This window comes from Neofelis nebulosa, chromosome 7 (genome assembly GCF_028018385.1).
Source record: "Neofelis nebulosa isolate mNeoNeb1 chromosome 7, mNeoNeb1.pri, whole genome shotgun sequence".
Taxonomy (NCBI): Eukaryota; Metazoa; Chordata; class Mammalia; order Carnivora; family Felidae; genus Neofelis; species Neofelis nebulosa.
In genome coordinates, this window is record NC_080788.1 from 87,674,136 (window position 1) to 87,694,499 (window position 20,364).

At 49.4% G+C, this 20,364-nt stretch overlaps 1 protein-coding gene and 1 long non-coding RNA gene across 3 annotated transcripts; one reads left to right on the forward strand and one right to left on the reverse strand.

Moving 5' to 3' along the window:
- Nucleotides 1-348: 348 nt before the first annotated feature.
- FOXA1 (forkhead box A1) lies at nucleotides 349-9,814 on the reverse strand. Of its 2 annotated transcripts, XM_058738875.1 has the most exons (3): nucleotides 9,278-9,814; nucleotides 5,702-7,025; nucleotides 349-706 (listed from the first exon to the last, which is right to left on the reverse strand). In XM_058738875.1, exons 1-3 carry the CDS (start codon nucleotides 9,347-9,349, stop codon nucleotides 531-533), a joined length of 1,572 nt encoding a protein of 523 aa, XP_058594858.1. In that variant the 5' UTR covers nucleotides 9,350-9,814; the 3' UTR covers nucleotides 349-530. The 2 variants fall into 2 exon arrangements, with proteins under 2 accessions (XP_058594858.1, XP_058594859.1); XM_058738876.1 differs by lacking the exon at nucleotides 349-706 and having other exon boundaries at nucleotides 5,273-7,025; nucleotides 9,278-9,798.
- On the forward strand, nucleotides 1,551-4,143 carry LOC131517122 (uncharacterized). The gene is made up of 2 exons (XR_009264407.1): nucleotides 1,551-2,690; nucleotides 3,336-4,143. It is a non-coding gene; the product is annotated as an uncharacterized LOC131517122 (long non-coding RNA).
- Nucleotides 9,815-20,364: the final 10,550 nt, after the last annotated feature.

Consider the following 20,364-nt stretch of genomic DNA (forward strand, 5'->3'; position numbering starts at 1 on the left):
ATTTCATGGGAGAGAGGAAAGAAACTAAAGAGATTTCCGGTTGAATGCATTGTTCCCTATTTCGAAGTAGTCCTTTGGGGGGTATTTCCAGGTTGTTTTTCTGGGTTTCAGGGATTTTTTTTTTCAAAAAGACCGTGATGTAATCTTGAGGAGAGAAATATAAAGTCAACCAAGGGAAACCTCACACTTAGAACTGGGAGTCAGGCCTGCCTTAGTACTGGCCGCTCTGAACTTGATCTTGATGGGACTTGACCAGCATCCCACCTGGATTCGGAGGTCCCCAAGCACCTATTTCATTTAAGCCTTTTCCTTCCCAGATTTTGAGGGAGAATATTCTGCTTTTATACTTTACATTGAGTGGAACATATAGAAGTGGCATCTAGAAAGAAGGTGGCTTCTCACTTTCTTGGGCTACAGAGGAGAGCTTGTGCTTACCATGAGCTCTGCTTTTTTTGCTCTGTAGTCATAGCTGACAGAACTGGAGAAATGAAGAAGTTAGAGAAAGGTAGCAAGTGAGGATTTCCCTCTTGTCAGGTTTTTAAAAAATGTTTATAGTAAGAAAATGTATGCATTGTACACGTTAAAACTGAAATGCATGGGTATTCTCCAACTCCATATTGCTTGCCAGAATGATGGCTGGAGTCGGGGGTGGCGAGGGTTGCAGTCTGCAAGGTCCAAAGTTCAGTGAACCCAGCTAGACTGGGAGCTAAAAGAGAGACACCAATGAAACCATTATGGCCTTAAATGTAACTATTTGGAAGAAAAAACCCCAGAACATTTAAAGTAATCTGTTAAATGTTATTTGGATACACCAAATAGGATCAGTGGTAGAAAATAAAACTTGCAGAAATGGCTGCTGTAAAAAACAACACACCTTATATCTCCCCAAATAGATCCTATTTCTATTTCCTAGATGAAAAGGTTGTAGAATCTTCCAACTTGTTTCATTTTATTACACTCTTACTCTCATGAGTTTCTATTGATGTTAATGATTCTTTGTATTTGAGAAAATCTTATTTCTAAATCTCTGCATAATTTATTGACCTATTTTGTCCAAGGTAGTTTACAAATAGTCAACTTTTTGCACATAATTATCTCGAACTAATTAGACATTATCTTAACTCCATTTAGTTGTAAAACACATTTTGCTACAATTCAAATAAGCGATTAAGAGTTAATTTTTGAAAATAAAATATTTCTACAAATTTATTAAACATCTATTAAATAATTTAAGCAATTTTATCTTTTCAATGAGTATTTCCTCTTGACATATTGAAGTATCACATTAAAATACATTATAGCTAAATGTTCTACATTATTACTGCTAAATCAACAGAAAACCAATTGATCTTAAGGAAAGGTTAATTAATTTGGGCTACAGGTCTCCTACTTTGGTCTGCATTGAAAGGAATTTGAACTGATCGCAGAAGTTTTTGCAAAGAAACTGAATAAGCATTTTTGTGGAACTGAGATCAATTTTTCAAAGTGCCAAAACAAAATTTTTACATTTTATCCATCCAGGAACTCTTAAGCTGTAGATCATTCAAATCTGTTAGACTCCTGAGAAAAACAATGTTTTTTTGTATGCTTTCAGTGAAATCAGTTGAGTATTCTAGGCTTCAGAAAATGAAAACAGAAGTTAAGAACTTTAATAGGATTGTTTGTTTAATCCCTCCTCCCTTAATAATTCTCACCAGCTTATTCTGCTATGAAGAGTTCAAGAAGGGACAATGGAAATTACATTTTATTTGTGACGTACACACTGTAATAGCCATCATGTAGAAACAGACCGAGCTGCCTTCTACTTGAGAACACTTCTAAGTTGTGTAGTTTCTGGTGAGCTTTTCTTCTTCCCTGTGTTTAGTTGTCTTCTTCTCTTTATAGCAATTTAAAAAATGCGTCAGTCCCGGAACCAGGTGAAAGTTACATGTAAAGTTCTCTTCCCCTGGACTCCACTCACTCCCAAAACAGTTTTGTTTTTTTCCAAAAGTGCTCAGTGGTGGCGTCGTCACTGCATCGGAGGGCCTCGGCAGCTTTGCTCTAGGGTCTGTAGGAAGGGTTTTGTTTTTTGGTTTTTTTTTTCTTCTCACTCCCTCCCGCCCCATCCGGAGACCCCTCCCCCACCACGAGGGAAATTCCTAAATAAAGCGAGCCCGGTGGCCCGCGGCTGAGCGGTCAGCATCCCCTTTCCGGCCCTCATCTACGGGAGTGTCCGAGGTGAAGAAATACAGAAACTCGACGACGAAAAGGGGGGCGGGTGGGGGTCACGAGAAGGTGCCGCGCTCGAGGAGGGTCCCAGCACTCCCTCGGAACCACAGATGTTTTCCTCCTGGCCCTGGGGCGCGGCGCCCCAGCCCCGGGCGTTCCGGCGTTTGTGTGTCCGGGTTTCCGAGGAAGGGATTACGCAGCGGGAGCAGCCGCGGCAACGCGGGCGTTGGGCCACAGTAGCGGTAAAGCGACGCCTGGCCTTCTTTGTTGACTTTTAGGTCTCGGGCTCAACAGAAGATTTATTCGCTAGGAGGGGAAAATGCCCAAACAATGAAGAACTAACTGCACTTGTCACCCCGAGATGCTTGCGGGCCTGCTCTGTCCCTCTTCCCCGGCAACCGGCTGCCTTTGCCCTAAACGGCGCACAACCTAACGCGCGGGGCGCAGATCACCTCGGCCAGACGTTGCAGAGCGAGCGCAAGGTGCCCGGGGAGGGGGACGGGGGCTGGTTTACTGCCCAGAGGTGGCGGAAAATCGCCTGGGAACCCCACGAGACCAGCTCCCCGAGATCCACCGTGCTAGCTTCTCAGGCAGATTTCCAAAGTAGCCTCTATGGTCAGCGGACGGCGCCTCGCCCCCCGCAAGCCTAGAAAAAGTCTTTGCCAAGTTACAGAGAGCTAAGGCCGACTTAAGCCCAGAGGGTGAAGCAAAACATTGATATTGCTAATTTGTTAAAGAGAGGAAGGGAACATCACCGAGGGGTAGACGATTTAGATTCAGTGCGGCTGGTAAAATTCCTAGGCCCAAACTCACGCCCTCATATCACATTTGGAATTCGAATTTACCAACTTTTGTTTACCTGCTATATAAATATAAGTAACTATTGAGATTGAAAGCTTTTTCCTCTCTTTGGGACTTTAATATCCTCCCTAGAGGCCTCTAAATTAGGTTTTGAAATTATTCAAACCAGTTATTTCTCTCTCCTCCTTTCATTAGCTGAAGTGGGGGGGGGAGGGCTTGGATTTCTGGATTTTTCTCAAGTGCTACACGCCACCCCTTCTCTCATCTGGGGAGGCAATTACGCGATAATTAAGGGACTCACACAGCTCTTTTTATCTTGTCCGCAGTGTGGAGTGGGGCGATCAAAGTAAAGGCTGTCCAAGTTCAAGCCTTGGCGAGGATGGAGTTCATACACAGGGGCTCAGGCAGGCTAGCCTCTGCTTGGGCTGGTGTTGTTATTGTTGATGTCAATCCGAACAAGACTTACAAAGAAATAGGTGGACTGGAAAGTGAGCCTACTATCAAAGGAGATTAATGATTTTGTGATCTCAAGCAACTGTAGGGGTGTGAAGTTGCATTTAAAAGCTTCTTAGAAGGCTAACAAATCAGCTTTAAGTTCTCAGGAATGATATTTTTAGAAACCGTATTTTTAGAAGTATCTTCACAAAATACAAAATAGCAGCTACCCTGAAATGTCCTGATGGCACAAAGCTTCCCCTGCAGGAGTGAATTAACTTGCCTCCCCTTCACCCCCTCCAAAGCAACCATGATGGTTGAGTTTTGTTTCTCTTTTAATGGAAAAAAAAAAAAAAGAGAGAGAGAGAGTTCAGGATTCTTTGTTGTGGACAACTTAATTTTATCAGCCACATATGATATTTTATTCTCCTAGAATACTTCTCAGATAAAGGAAAATTATACATTGAGGAAGGGGGCACTGTAGTTATATTAATGAATTTGATTTCATTGTGGACAGGCTCAAAGGAAACATAGAAGGCTTAAGCTCATCTCAAAAACTGAAGTAAACATTACCGGGAATAAACAATCTTAAAAATCTCAGTTCTTGGGATATCACATCAATTTATCTACCCACTTTTATTGAATTACTGTAACTGCTTTTTACTAGCCTCAAGTTCATGTAATAAACATAAACAAAACGATTTTGTTTTAGATCATTTTCTTTTTTGCCATTTATATTCAGTGCCGGACTTTGCAAAATATCATAATCATAATTCCTATTTTGGACTTAATTAAGGAAAATAACAGAAATACTTTTTTTTGTTAACATTTGATTTATTTAAAGTCCTTAACTGCAAATGATCAAGAACATATTCCACGGCTTAAAATTTATCATTTTTGTTATTTAAATCAAAATATTTTAATTACAATCACATTGATAAAATTAACATTTTTAATTTGTAATTTTAACCATCATTTAAAGTAATTTCAACTATAAAGAAAAAAAAAAGGAATAAACCATGCAATAAATTAACATTGAGAAAGCAAAGAAGAATGAAACCCGTCTGGCTATACTAACACCATGTCCAGCTGTGAAAAGTGCATTAACACTGAATGAAACAAGCACATGATGGCAATAATTAAAATGGCCACAATCAATTGGATTTTGGGATCTTGGACCAAATTTTGAAATACCACTCCCTATAACTTATCTCTCCTCCAACATTGTAATATTCCCTTTTTCCTGGAAAAAAATATTATTTAAATGGTATAGATACAGAGAAGCTAATTTTATACATGTTCTGTGACCTCAGAATGGCATGACAATGGCACTCTGCAAAGCAAGGAGCAGAGTTATTGAGGATTGCAATTCTTGAGGAATTGATTCCCAGGGCTATATGTGGGTAGAGAGGACAAGGGAGAGGGGTGTCTTTGTAACTTCTTGGTCAGGCAACTCTTGAAAATGTAGCATGTATAACACCTACGTATTACTTCTATATGTTATGCAAATATATGGAGGATGTCTACATATCTGAGCATGTGCATAAATAAGTTCGTACATAATATATATGTATTCCATATCTGAATGTATCAGAAATGTAAGCTGAATAATAAATGGCTCTGATGTTTATAATCAGTTTATGTTTTGCTGCATAACAGCAGTATTGTCCTTCAAATACTTTTAATAGTCCCTAGTGTCTACTTGTTTCTTTACTCTTTCAGTTCTTATGGTTAAGAGTATTGCCATAGACCTGTAAACTTGTGGAGAGGTCAGGTGGTGGAAGGGGGGGAAGCACAAACAAATATTTTACAAGTTTGACCATCTTTCTTCTTCTTTTTTTTTTAAATAAACCCTGCACAGACTGGAATGTGTCTGGAGGGGAAAGAGGGAAGGGACAGGAATAAGGAAATAGGAAGATTTTATATATACATTTGTGGATCGTTAAACTTGGCAGGAAAAAATTTTTTGTTGGTTTGGGATGGGTTTTCTTTGTAATAATATACACAAAGCATTTTGAATACAATAACAAAGTAACAGTCCTTTGCACTGGGGAAAAGATTGTGCACACACACAAAAAAAATGAAATAAAAATAGTTGGGATTTTATTATGCTGTTGTCGGCTCGATATGTGTGGTTTGGTTTGCTGTTGATTTTCTCTCTGTGTGTCTCTCTCTCTTGCTACCAGCATGGCCATGCCAGACAAACCCCCAGTCCCAGGGAGCTAGGAAGTGTTTAGGACGGGTCTGGAATACACACCTTGGTAGTACGCTGGCTCCAGGGCTGAGGGCTCGATGGGGCTCCTGGTGGCCACCGAGGCGCTGCCGAGCGGCAGGCTGGCGGGCAACGCAGCGCCATAGGGCGAGTACTGTAGTGCCTGCTCGTACGCCTTGAAGTCCAGCTTGTGCTGCTGCTCCGAGGAGGACATGAGGTTGTTGATGGAAAAGGGGTGGTTGAAGGAGTAGTGGGGGTCCCCTTTCAGGTGCAGCTGGGACTCGTGGGGTGCCAGGCCATGCGCCGGGTGGGAGGGAGGCACAGAAACCAGTGCCCCTGGCCCAGAGCTGATCGGGGGCGCCGCCGAGGAGGCTGGAGTCTTCAACTCCGAGGCGCCCCCTGTCGCTGTCGCCCCGCTGTGGTCCAGAGTCTGGGGGCTGGCAGCCGGCCCGGGGGCCGGCGCGCCCTCTAGCTGGCCCGCCTTACCGTGCACGCCCCGATGAAGGGGAGAATTGGCACTGGGGTTGGCGGCGCTCGAGGGGTCCTTGCGGCTCTCCGGGCCGCCCTTGGCGCCGCCGCCGCCGCCGCCGCCGCCACCTCCGCTCCCGCTTCCGCCCCCGGCCCCTGGCTGCTTCTCACACTTGAAGCGCTTCTGTCGGCGCAAGTAACAACCGTTCTCAAACATGTTGCCGGAGTCCGGGTGCAGCGTCCAGTAGGAGCCTTTGCCTGGCTTGTCCGGGGATCGCGCCACTTTGACGAAGCAGTCGTTGAAGGACAGCGAGTGCCGGATGGAGTTCTGCCAACGTTGCTGGTTCTGCCGGTAATAAGGGAAGAGGTCCATGATCCACTGGTAGATCTCGCTTAGCGTGAGCATCTTGCTGGGCGCCTGCTGGATGGCCATGGTGATGAGCGAGATGTACGAGTAGGGCGGCTTGGCGTGCGGGTAGCTGCGCTTGAAAGTCTTGGCGTCGCCGCCGCCACTCGCTCGGCTGCGGCCCAGGTTGGACGGCGCGTACGCCATGGGGCTCATGCACGGGTTCATGGCAGCGGCGTAGGGGCTCAGGCCGTTCATGGAGGCCGCGGGCTGCGCGCCCATGGCGCCCATGCCGCCGGGGCTCAGCGTTGTCCCCATGGCCGTCACGCCCGCAGCCGTCATGCTGTTCATGGCGCCCGCGGAGCCTCCTGGCATGCCAGCCACCGCGCCCGGACTCAGGCCGGCGCCCAGGCCCGGGTTTGCGTAGGACATGTTGAACGAAGCTGGGGTCATGTTGCCGCTGGTGGTCATGGTGTTCATGGTCATGTAGGTGTTCATGGAGTTCATAGAGCCCAGGCCCGAGTTCATGTTGCTGACGGGGACCGAGGAGTAGGCCTGGAGATAGCAAGTGAAGAGGCCCCAAAGGGCGGGGTTAGTGGTGGGCGCGGACGGCCGATCCTCCCGGGGCAAACCCGGAGATTTGCAGAGAGCATTTCTGCAAAGCATAGGACCCCCCACCCGGGGCAAACCGTCAGGCGCCCTCCCTAGAAAGAGCAAAAAAATGTCTTGCGCGGCAGGGGAAAAATCCTATCGCGGCAGGCATGAAAGAGAAGCGCTCACAGAAAATATGTCCCCAGGAAGATGTGTAATCGCCTTACATGCCAGGCCCAGGGGCCGGCTTCTGGGGTCCCTCCATCGCCTACCCCATCCACGCCAGTTGGTATCCCAGTCTCCACCCCAGGCCAGCCTCAGCAAAGCCCTTTTGGTTAAAAGGAGTTTTAACCAAACTAGAGAAAAAAGGCGGTGCAGCCTGGGGATGTGCAACAGAAACACCAGCTCTGTGCGTATCTTGCCTAAGCCTGAGCTGACCGCGTAGCACTCTGTTGTACGGGGTGGCTGTTAATTAAACTCTCCCTGATAGGACTAATCATTCATGGCTGTATGACCCATCCATTTCTCAACAACTGGCTTTATACACCCTTAGCATTTTTTTTCCCCAAATGGTGACTTTGTTATAATATTTACGAGTAGTGTTTCCCATCTACTTGTAGCAACTGTAATATTAAAAGGGAAAGAAACTCAAGTTAAATAAGTTTGGAGAAAAATTAAAAATAGATCTACAAGAAGAGAAGGGGCAGGGAGGGGTGATTAATAATATCAATGCACTACACTTAACTTTAGCATGCCTTCACATGTACATCTCTTTAAGACATTCAAAAACTTGCATCAATTTCGTTATCTATTTTCAGCCCCATAACATTTAAAAATTTTGGTGACACAGTTTGTTGGTATAATCTATTTTGTTTCACATACTGTTATGTTGCTGCGGATCATTTCAAAAACTGGCTTTAAAATCTCACTTTAAATTTCTAAATCAAAGTCGACTTACTTTCTCTTAATGCTATTCTATTTCCCAATTCTTAGCTTTAACCTATAAGGAAGCTCTTTCCATAGGGGACTTCATTGACTAGTGGGTCAAGATGAGTGCATTGAATTAAACCTGAGGAAGAATTCTGAGCTCATTTTTAAGCCAACAGTAGGAGAAAACCCTTATCAACAGCAATTTGGGAATGCACTATATATGTTAAAAGTATACAGTCAGAAACATAAAAACTTCTGATAATTTAATAAAAATAATATAAATTTTTTCATCAGCAAATACAATTCCATCTGAAAACAAAATCTGTACAGATTTAACACTCTGCTATGGTATGCAAATAAACTCAAGATAAGTTTGTAAATATATAAATATACAAATCTAAATAAAACAATTACCATAAAAATATTTCCTGATTCTACATTTTTCTGTCCATGTCTTGAAGTATTTTTTACTTTCGTTTTTTTTTTTTTTCTTTTCTTCTCCCCAAGATTATTCCAAGGCAATATCATTAAGTGTTTTTAACAATGGTGAACTTTTGGGGGTTAATCGCCAGCTGTTTCCAGGGAAATATTTCTAGTAGATGGTGGTCCTGCCTGTACCTGGTTTGCCTCACAATCCCTTTGTGCACATTGTAAAATAAACCACATGAACGTGCCACCAAGGGGACAATGAAGAGAAACAGGTTCCCGGTTTGCCGTGCTGGAGGAAAAGTCAGTTCGCACCAGCGCCACCCAGCGGTTCTACGGTAGAATGAGCACACTTCTCCCCAAACAGGGCTTTTAAAGAAGTTTCATAAAATTTCGGAATCGTTTCATTATTAAGACGCTCAACTTAACGGCGGCGCGCTTTCATCTGAAGACATCTTCGAATTCAACCATGGGAGGAAGAGGTCGCCCTGCAGACAAGCTCTGTCTTTCCTAAAGTTACCTCCAACTCGTGCCGGCGCCCGCCCGCCAACCCGTGGCACCCCGGGCCTGGTTCCGGCTCTCGCTCTCCGCAAAGAGGCAAGTGCTTTCCAGAGAGGGTGCTTTAAAAGCCCACAGTTTCCTAAAACCTTCTGGCCCGCTCCAAGCGCCGAGATCCAGCCTCCCTCGCGGGGCAGCGGATCCGGCTCCAAGGCCCGACCAAGGCCTGGTCGGGATCACATCTGGGGGTGGGCAGGCAGCGATGGCACGGAGAAGGCGCCCACAGCCCGCCAGCCGCCCACCCTGCCGGACGTCCCCCCGCACCGGCTTCGGGAGCGTCCCGCCTGCCGCCCGCCTCTCACCTCCTGTGTGTCCGCGTAGTAGCTGTTCCAGTCGCTGCTCTCATGCCCTTCCATCTTCACAGTCCCTAACATCCTGGAGCCACCCTGCCCGATGCAACCATCCAGCCCTGTGCGAAGCGACGGGGCAGCCGCGCGGCGCAGGGCGGGGGGCGGAGAGCCGAGCAGCTGCAGTCACCCGAACGCCCGCGCCAGCCCAACGCCACCCTAGCAAGGAGGAAGCCAGGCGCTGCGGGGCGCGGCGTGCGCGGCGGAGGCGGCGCGGCGGGCGGGGGCAGGCGGCGGCCGCGGAGCGCGGCGCCCGGGAGCGCCTCCGCGGGAAGTGAGCGGGTGGCCTCTGCGAGACGAGTGCAGTTGAGCTGATGTGGATCTTACGTCGCTCGAGTGCCCACCTCCTCGTCCTCTCCCCATTTGTCCGCCGCACAAAGACGCTCGCACCTACAAAGCCCGAGGTGCACCTGCGAGGCGACCGCCCGCCAGTCCAGCCGCCGCGCCTCCCGCCCAGCGGCGCTGCCACTGCGCGCCCCCTGCGCCCCCGCCCGCCGAGCCCCCTCCCTCAAACCCGGCCCTCACTTTGTTTGCAAAGCAGCGTAATTGGTTTAAGCCCGGAGGCTGGGGGAAGAGGGAAATGGGGTTGGGGGGGGGGTAACCCCCTTTGAAAGAGGAAAAAAGAAAAATAGGCGGGGCCGGGCAGGCTAACGAGGGTTCTGGATAGGACCCGCGCAGCCGGAGAAAGGCTGGGGGCGGTGGCGTTGGAGCCCCGGCTCGCAGGGCAGTGCCAGCTAAATGACCCCAGGGTCCCTCCCCAGGGGGACCCACCACCTTCCAGGGGCCGCCGGCTGCAGCCTCGTCCCGCGCCCCTCTTGCTCTTCTGCCCGCTTCCAGCCCCCACCGTCCTGATTACTGACCCAAAGTTCAACCCTGGGAGACTGGAGAATACAGACCAACCCCTTCCCCTGATTTCAGACTTGCAAAAGGAGAAAGCCCCACTTTTGCCCCTCCACTAGAAACTCGGCCATCTGAGTCAACCTAGCCGAGTGACGCTAGGCCTATCTGGGCTCCTGGCTAGCAGAGTGGAGACGCTGCCACGAAACCCGTACCTGCGGCTAAGAGCAGGTGAGTCACAGCACCGTTTTATATCTTTATGACATAACTTTTTTTTTTTTCCGCCTCGGTCCGCTCTACTTCCCTTGTCATCTGTAGCGATCATAAAGAGGAAGAAACTGAGAACAGATGTCTGTGTGATAGGGCAGGCGCATCCGAGTCGGGCCGTCCTCCTCTGCCCAGCTCCTCCTCCTCCTGCCCCCCTTCTGCAAACCCCGGGGACTGAGCTGAGGCGACCGTCTGGTTTCTGATAGGGAAAGGTCAGGGGGAGGGGACATCTCCCTAAATGCGCGCGTTAACTGGGAGAGCATGAACCGAGGTGCCGGAATGCATCCGCTCCGTAAGAGAGGTGCCAGGCTTGAAGCTAGGGATGGCGTGCGGCGGTCCCTGTTCCCATCCCAGACCCAGAGGGGCCAGGCTAGCGCCCTGGGCGCTTGCGTTGGTTCCTAATGGGTCTTGGACATTGGCGGGAAGTTTTCCCCCAAGCAAAGCCTCTTGGTCCTATAAGGTCCTGGATAGTGGATTGCCCACAAGTCCTGGGGAGAAGGACCAACTGATAAGCACTGAGTTGGTGATAGGCTGTGGGATGGTGCGTGTATTTCTGAGTATATGACTGTCCGTATGTGTGAGCTTCTTACTGAGTGTGATCATGTCTGTTTCTAAGTGTGTGGGGTGATCATGTGTGTTCTGTACCCTAGGTAGAACCCACTAGTTTTCTTGAAGTGACGACAAAATTAAATCTTTCTAAAATGACTTAAGAATCTGCAAAATATTCTTCTTTGGCAAAGTTTTAAGCATGTTATTAATCTCATATTAAGAAATGTGTTTTAACTTGTCTTTCAGATACCTTTCTCCCCTTGTACTTTGTTCTTTCAAATCTTTCTTCCTTGAAATCTGGCAACAGAATTACGTTAAATCCTTGAACCAAACAAATCTCTTAAATCAGCAGGGGAGCACGAGAGGGTGAAGATGTGCAGTTAAGGAAATAAAAAAGATAAAAGCATCGGATTACAATTCCTTTTTTAACAAAAGGGGGGGGGGTGTCACATTGTAAGGAATGGAATGAGAGTGAAATTAAATCCACCTGGAGCTCAGAGCAGGCGCCTTCTCCAACTGCAGCCTGCCCCTGTGGCTGCAAGTGCCACCATCAGTTTGTGTAAATGTATCTGTAAATGTGTGGATCTGCACAGCCTTCTCAGAGCCACCGCCAGAAACTAATTCCTTTGTGCAAAGTTCTCATCAGCAGCAGGACCTTGGTTTCATTTGTAAAGTACACGGATGCTTAGCTTCCTGGGCCTGATGGGTGTGTGTGTGTGTGGGGGGGGAGGGTGGACTTTCAGTGTTAATGGAGCTTCCTTGTTCCTTCCCACAGTGATCCTCCAACGCCCTCTTGGCTCTTCAACAAAATCGAGCATGACTAGGGTATTTTCTATGGGTAGTAACAACCTAGTAATAGCTTTGGTACACAAAAAGCTGGTGCTTTAAGAAGTGGGGGTGGGGCGCTGTTGTTTTATGGGGGGGTCAATTAAAAAATCAAATATTCTTCCTCTTTTAGTCCACTTTCTAAACCTACCAGAGCTCATCTTTAAAAAGAAAAAAAGGGGCGCCTGGGTGGCGCAGTCGGTTAAGCGTCCGACTTCAGCCAGGTCACGATCTCGCGGTCCGTGAGTTCGAGCCCCGCGTCAGGCTCTGGGCTGATGGCTCGGAGCCTGGAGCCTGTTTCCGATTCTGTGTCTCCCTCTCTCTCTGCCCCTCCCCCGTTCATGCTCTGTCTCTCTCTGTCCCAAAAATAAATAAAAAACGTTGAAAAAAAAATAAAAAAGAAAAAGAAAAAAAAAAAGTCGAGGAAAAAAAGCCTATAGTGGGATGTCCAAAGCAAAGTTTTTACAGGGCTTCTTCAAAGCCCAAGACTGGTGGTGAAGAGTGGGCTCTGACAACTGTAGAGCACTGATCCATCTTTAGAGTTCCTGGGTCGCCGCTGGAGGAATTACCCGGCTCACAGCAGCTCCTGTTATGTTGGGAGGGGAGGGGCGAGGAGGGGCGGGGAGGGGGGGGGCGCTGAATCCTCCTGCAGGCGCCCCCGGAGAGCAGAGCCAGGGGAGTCTGGAACTCCGCACTCCTCCCTTAGCCTGAGATTTTAGTTCAAGGGCTGACTGCCTGAGGCCAAGAAGGCGGCTGGGTTAGCTCCCAGCCTTTCTTCATCTCAGTGGCGATATTCCAACACACCTAACAAATTTAGGAAGTGAAGTTCTAGGGTACTCAGATGCCAGCCAGTCATTTCCCAGAGTTTTAAAAGCGAATCATCAGGGCCATGCCGGGTCTTTGATTTAGAAAATAAACAACAAACAAACAAAATAAAGCTGCAGTCTCAGGATTGCTGGCCGGTAGGTAGCCAGGTGCCATGCCTGGTTGCTGTAGTCTACTCGTCACAAAACCTCGTCTCCCAAACAGGCCCTGTCTTTACGCTTTGCAGGAGGCTGTGCTGTGCTTTCCTCGGGAGGCTGGATGGACTCGAGGGCAGCCACGTGGCGGCTGCTGGGGCGTCTCGGGCGGATCCCGCTCGGCTGGGATGGGTGTGCGCCAGCTAAGTGCAGCCCAGGGGAAGGCAAGCTCCTCAGTCGGTGTGAGCCGGAGCGGTCCGGAAGGTGGGGCGACGACCGTCCAGGTGGCCTGGGGCGGAGGAAGCGGCCCCGCCCTTCCCGAAAGATGCGCCTTCTGCGCCTTTGGGGTCCACTCCCAGCGCAGTCCCGGCTGTGGCGGCGGGCGGTACGAGATTCACCCGCCAAACTCGGCCACCCTCGCTTCCCTTTCCCAGTATTACCTGGCTGGGATCTCCTTCCTCAGATCTTCACCAGGGCTGGGAGAAGCAGGGGGTGACGACGGCGAGAGACGGCTCGCGCCTCAGGCCTTGGGCCCAGCCCTCTGTCAGTGCCTGCGCCGGGGTCCTTCCCATTTAGCCAGACTGCGGGGTGCGCAGGGAGCAGTGGCGGCGGGCCTCTGTGGTGCTCTGTGGAGCCTCCCGAGGACTTCCCTCTGGGGGTCTCCCTAGTCTGTCCCCTATCTCCACCGACCTTCCTCCCCACAGCGGGCTCTGGCCGGGTCTTGACCGACGTGGGCCCAGCCGCCCTCGGTGCAGGGTGATCCGACCTCCTTCTCCGCACACCCCCACCTGCCACCCAGATTAGAAGTTTACAGCCTTCGCCTGCGGGGCAGAATCAGAGGCTAGGAAACTGAGACCAGCTGTCTTTCACGTGGTTCAAAGCAGACCTGCACTGGGACTCGGGTCCGTTTAGGACTGAGGGTGGCCTGGGACGCCGAAAGCAAACTGTTTGCACTTGCGTGTGACTGGCCTTCGCGAACCGAGGTGTGTGTCCGAGCCGGGAAAGGGGCCCGGGCGCCGCAGAGAGCGGCCTCCAGCGCTGGCCTTCAGCCTCCAGCCCACGACTCGGGAGGCGCCGCAGCCCAAGACTTCGGGGCGCACTGCGCCCAGGGGGCCAGGAGAGGAGAAACGTCGAGCTCCCGTTCTTTCACGGCCTTTCTTCTTTTCCTTTACTTTTCTTTGTTTTCTCATATCTTCCTTCCTCTGCCTTTCCTTCGATCGTTACATTATTAATCAGGAAATTGATTCACAACTCCCACGGCGTCCGACCCTAAGGAGGTAGGGGCCCTGGGACCACCTTACCAGCCTTGTCTGGCAGTTTCGGGCGGAGAAATCTCAGGTTCCGGGCCGCGCCCTGGCCCAATGTTTGTACTGAAAAAAAAAAAAAAATCTAGTGTAATATTTTAATCCCAATTCTTTATCTCGGGGTTTGTCCTTTCCCTTACTGCTCCTGGAGCCGCCGCCGGGTTTCTGAGCGGCCTGGGGCTCAGGCCTGGCTGGCCCGCAGCCGGATGTCGGAGCCGGAGCTGTTCCCTACCCGGCCTTGCCCTCGGGCGACAAAACCGTCCTTCTGGCCTGGAGCTAGCGTCGCCTTGCCAAAATCAACTAGCATTTTCATGTATTCAAATGAGAAAGGTTGGGAAGGGCTACCTGCTCTCTGGGGCAATCCCTAGCCTTGGAAGGAAGGAGTAAGCGTCCTATCGGTACCTGCAGAGAACTGGAAACTTCCCTTCCTCGTCGCCCGAGTAGCCGACGTGGAGCCCCCACCCAGGCTGGGTCCCCAGGCTGTCGCGCATCTGTAGGCAGCTGTGTTCCCCAAGTTACCAACCGTCACCTCCAGCGAGGGGAAGTGCCCGGTCCCAGCTAGCCTCTCCTCACCCCTGTGCACCTCTTCCGCTCTGTCTCTGCTCAGTGCCGCCCATACTTTCCTCTGGCTACTTAAAAACTGCTAGGGTTGGGGTCCCAGAAGGACTGGGAAGTGCATGCTTCAGACACTGAGTTGGAAAGTTAGGGGTGATGTGACAAAGTTTAGGTCTGACAGCAGAGAGGGAAGAGAGTGGTTGGGGCCCTACTGTGTGCCACGGACTAGATGGAGTGCTTTGAGATCCGGGCATTTGCCCCATCTGCTGCCCCAGGTGTGTAAGAGCTGGGAGCCTGAAAGCCTGAGAATTGACTCCACCCCACCGGCAGAAGTTGGCGCTAATGGGGAGCCAGTGGGGGAGACCAAGAGCCTCAGAAAACTTTAGAATGTTATCTCTCTCCTGGAGGCTGCCAGCTTAAACCTAAATCCTTCCCTAAGGTGGAGGAATATTTAGCTTCTCAGTCCCTTAACTCCACCCCCCAACCTACCCATCCTCCCCCACCCAACACACACACACCCCCCCCACCCCCACCCCCCACACATATATCCAGGAGCTTTCCCACGGCCCCTCACTTGGCCCTGGTGGTTTAACTTTGGCTATTCAAATGTGATTGGCCTCAAATTTACATAGTTTTTTTTAACAGATGCTTTTGTAACAATCATATAAATCATATCCTACACATGGGGCAAAAAAAAAAAAAAGGTAAAAATGCATTCTAGCCAGGCTTTTTTCATCGTACGGTCTTCCTCATCACCCCCCCCCCCCAAGTTTAAAATTGTGGATTGGACTGACAAAAAGACTAATTTATTGGCATGGCTAGAGGAAGATTGCATTCATTATTTAAAACTAAAATTCGACTGAAAGACATTGTTGAGTGGCTGCTTCTGGACTTCCAGCAGCTATTCCAGAGGTAACATCAGAAGAATCAAAAGCAGTGCATTTGTTTGAAGTTGCTTTTCCTTGTCCTATGGGCCACAGAGTAAAACTCACCTTGTCGTGAGTTTGTTTCTAAACAGAAACACTGGGAAGAGGCCTCCTTGTCAGCTTTCTCTTTTGCTGGGATACCAGCAAGATTTGCAGTAACTTTGACAACTTCCTGAATGCCGCTCTCCTGGTTGTCTACTTTAAATGGATCCAAGTAAGGAAATGAGGCTGCCAGCACTGGGCTTTACCTGTGGTGGTAAGTCAAGCCTAGCTTCCGGGGATGTGTGGTGAGGACGTTGCAGACCTTCCCAACCAGCTGAGCTCTGCTCTCCTTAGGTCCACATCTTAATCTACATTCCTACCAAGGTTGTATCATTGTAAACAACATATTCCATTTGTGTCATTTTCATTTTTTTTTTTTTATCTCCCCCCTGGACTAGAAGATTTCTGGGGGTGGGGTCCACAGTCCCCACTGCCAAAGCAGAGCCTGGAGCATAGTAGACTTTCAATAAAGATTTGTTGACTCAATCAATAAACTAACTGCCCCAATCCAGATGCTGGCCAGGCTGGCATCTGGTGAGAAAAGATGCTGGAGCCTAGAAACCTTATCCACTGAACTCCAAAGTCTCCAATTGAGAGAGGACCTTAGGGAATCCTCTTAGCTGGGGAGGATGGCGGGGGAGGGGGGGGGAGGATGGCGGGGGAGGGGGGGGGAGGATGGCGAGGGAGGGGGGGGGAGGATGGTTATTTAACAAATGGACTGACAGACTTACAGTGAAATGGATGGACAAATGCTTCTGGCAGAAAGGCAGGGGTCTCAGAGCCCTGGAATCCCTGGGCTTCCAGACCAACTGGGCGTGGCTCTTATCCTGGCATCCATGCTTGATATTAACCCAAATCGTCAGGGTGACATGATCAAATTGGAATGCCCCCACCTCATTGGTTTCTGGAATTAAGCAGCATGGGCACTACCACCCACCCCCACACTCACGTGCTTGCCTATCCAGGGCGTTCAACGTGCGACCAAAGGCAAATATTTCACTTTTCCCTCGTGAAAAGGCAGCAGCCGAGCCTTTCCATAGCAGATATTGATTAAAAGTTAAAGAACCCCATCAACTTTCCATCAAGCAAAATGTTTCTCTCAGGGCTGTAAAGGAAACGTCCGTGTTTGAATAATACGTTTAAATTGGCAAGCAAACGAAGCGGAGCCCATGCACTGGGAAGGAAAAGCCTTGCAGCAGGGCTCTCTGTTAGTCCGGGGCGGTGTGCCCTCCTAAAAGCGTGTGGCGCGCTGCGTTCCCACCCTGGCGCTGGAGGGCGCCTGGGGAGCAGGCGGTGGTTTGGTCCGCGGGGTCTGCGCGTCGAGAGCGACTGACATGATCCTTCCGGGTGCCCGGCACTCTGTGGGCCTTGGCGGTGGCAGCGTGAGTGAAATTATCAAACATTTACCCGAATTGCCTCCCTGTCTTTAGGATCCAAAGCATTTTATTCCACACGCTTTCTCTGTGTGATGTCATGATTTTCTGAAAGGTCCACTAAACCTCTCAAAATCTGCTGTGTTGTTGCAAGGTATTAACTGGAGGCCTCTCGTGTCAACTTCTCCTGAAGTTTTATTTGCCATGAGAGCATGCGTGGGAATCCTTGAGAGAGGAAGCCCATCTGCCTCCTTTTCTGGGCTCCTGTCACTACCTGGAAACTACCTGGCAGGCGATACCGCAGCTGCATCTGGAGTCCTTGATGTGCGGCCCCCCTTCCCCTAACGCGTGCTGGGTGGTGTGGGGCTAAGCCCTGGCTGGGATGCTACCTGGGATCTGTGCCCCAAACTCCTTTCAGACCACACTTTCTTCCCATGGCCGCACCCCACCGGACCCAGGTTCCTGACTACTGGGAAAGGGGCTCAGAAGTCAGGTCGAGCCCCACTGGCCTTGGAGACTTAGGGCGCTAGCAGATCCGAAGTAGGTTTCTCTTTCAACGCTTTCGATGATGAAGTCTGTGGCGTAGATCCCACTCTCCTCACCCGACTCGTCTCCTCCTGCCAAAATACCTTCTATTGTGAATCTCTAGACTCCTCTGACCTCCTCATGACCCTCCTCTCACACCCTGCCAAGAGAAGTGGTTTCAATAAATAAAGCACAGTGGTCGGGTTGAAGGTCAGTTTACATTGGGGCAGAAGCTTCTAAACCTCCTGCGGGTGCTGGAATGGGAATAAACCAGACCATCATCGTAAGAGATGAGAGGATATGAGGAGATATGAACCGGGTCTCAGAGTGGGTAGCGGTGCATTGTCAGGAGCTTGGCCCTGATCCAGTCATGAATTTGTGGTCCAACCATTCGAACTTGAGTTTCTGGGGAACCCGGTCAGATCCTTCAGGCCTCAGGTTCCCCTTTTTCCAAAAGAGTAGCTTGGACTGAGGAGGGTTCTGGCAGACGTCAATTGTATGAAGGAAGCCTGGAGTGGCTGGCACAGCAGTCAAGCCTGATGCCTCCCACACCCTCACCCCCGGGGGAGAGGGGCAGTGATGGGACCAGTACCGGTGTGAACCCAGGAAGGGAACCGTTCTGGTGAAGGGGGTGGGGAGCTGCTTAGCTCTGGGAGTAGCAAAACGTCCCTGTAGGTGAGGGGCGGATGACGCTGGGAGAACAAGCTAGGAAGAAGAGGTCCCTCCCTTTTGCTCTGGTTTTGTGGTCTATGTTTCATGGTAACTTTTGGGCAAAAGCCTCTCCCTTTTTCACTTCCTGGCAGGAGAGAGAGCAGCGTCTTCCAATTCCCAAGCCCAGGCAAAGCCTCCTTGGATAGGAGGCTGTACAGTGCTGTGCACACTCCTCTGGACAGGGCTGGTCTCTGAGACTGTCTCTCATCACCTAAGTAAGCTCCAGCTTAGCTTGTTTGTGTGACCGATGGGATCAGTAGGGTTTGTGTTTAAGAGCAGGGGATTTGGAATGAGATCTGGATTCTATTCCGTACTCTGCCAGAGACTTGCTCTCTCTGAGCCTCTGTTTTCTCAACTGTTAAATGGGCATATAAAATGGGTAGTACCTACCTCATTCCAGTTGAGCACAGAGTAGGTGTGCTAAATTGTAACAATACAAAGAGCCTTTGAAGAGCTCTGGGAGTCTTGGTGGTGGCTCTGGATGCTGAACACATAGTGGCAAGTAATGCGGCCCTGCAATCTAGGCACCCTCCCTCCTCCCTCCTACAGGTCTTTTGCTGGTAGTCACCAGCCCAGCTCCCTGGATGTTGTGGTCCCTCTTGGCTACCGTTGGTGGAGAGTGGGAGGGAACTTCCTTGGCGGGCTTTGTCTCTTGTTCCATGGCGACCCTACCTAGAATCCTTTCTCAAATCTCCCTGACCTGACCTTTGGGACGCTCTCTGGGGAGTCAGGGATGGCAGAAGTCAGGCTGCAGAAGCCAGTCTGTGACTCTCCCGAGTCTCTGAGATGGTAGACCTGCCTATAGCAAGCTCAGTCAAGACCTGGGGCTTGGACCCAGGAAGTGTCCCTGTCTGAGAGGTGAAGGGAGTGAGTTGGGCTTTTGGGAGGCCATTCCACCCTCAGCACCTGAATTTGGGGGAGTTTGGAGGTAAGAAAGCAGGACTTTGATTCACTCAGACACTTTCTTCTTTCTCCCTTGGACCCTTTGTCCTTTGTGTCCCTTGGACACACCCTTCTTTCTCTCTTTTCCGCTTCCTCTCTCAAGGACAGAGTTAGAAGAAACCACTTAGGACCCATTTGGAAGAGTATCACCTAGAACATTTTCTAAAATCCTCAAAACCCAAGACAATATTACCGTAAGGAAACTTTTGTTGATATCTTTTAGAATTATTTGACATAACTGTCTTAATAAAAGGGACTTCCTGGGAGTCCACCTGAAAGGAAGCAAACACACTGGGCTTATGATGGGTCCTTCAAATATTAAAGATGCTGAATATTACCTTGCATGTGCAAGAAAACCTAGCGGGGTGCCAAGGCTTCATTAAGAACAAAACAGTGTTGTATATGAAAAGACCAAATCACAAAAGACTCTCACCAGATATAGATCCATTTGCTGAAATGAAGATTCAGGAGTTGATTCATTCCTCCTGCTCAGGGGTCTTGGAAGAGCTGGAGTTTGGGGGGTGGATCCCTGGGGCTTATATGAACAGCAACCCACATTTCAGACAGGGCTTGGGTGGGTTAAGAAGGTCCTGTGTACAAGATTCTAATGAGTTTTTGAATTCTGTTTCATTTAGTAATCAGAACTAGGTGGATAAAATAAATTATTTCCTTCACCGAAGAACAGAAAAATAGCACATCTTCAAAGCTTATTAAGTTTTTTGGCCTGGTACTGGGAGAGGTGCATTCAGAAGTGGGCTGGTACACAGAAATCTCAGGCTTTGAGCAATTTCTGGCTAAATGCAGCTTCTGTTTTTACAGCTTACTTAAGGAGAGCTGTTAGTTTTTCTAAGCATAAACCAGGCATTGGTTCTCTAAGCTCAATGTTTAGGCTACAAAGCACATCCAACAGTCTTACATACCTACCTTTAGAAAAGGAATGGTTTTGACCTCAAACTCAGCAAACTCTCTAGTGCATTACCATACTTGAAGAACACCTAAGCAAAGCCCTTTGGAAGTGTAAAGGGTAATTGGAATGCTAAATACCAACCACTGTGTCCTAGCAAAAGAAATCCTTAATTCTCAGCCAGGTACACCTGCTTTGGACCAGGCTTATTAGTGTTATTTGTATCGTTTCTTTTCAAATGGATAGTTTCACTCACAGTTTTCTTTCTGCTCAGTGCTTGCTGTTTTTATCTTACCTTAAAAACCCTGAGATCAGGCCTGGCG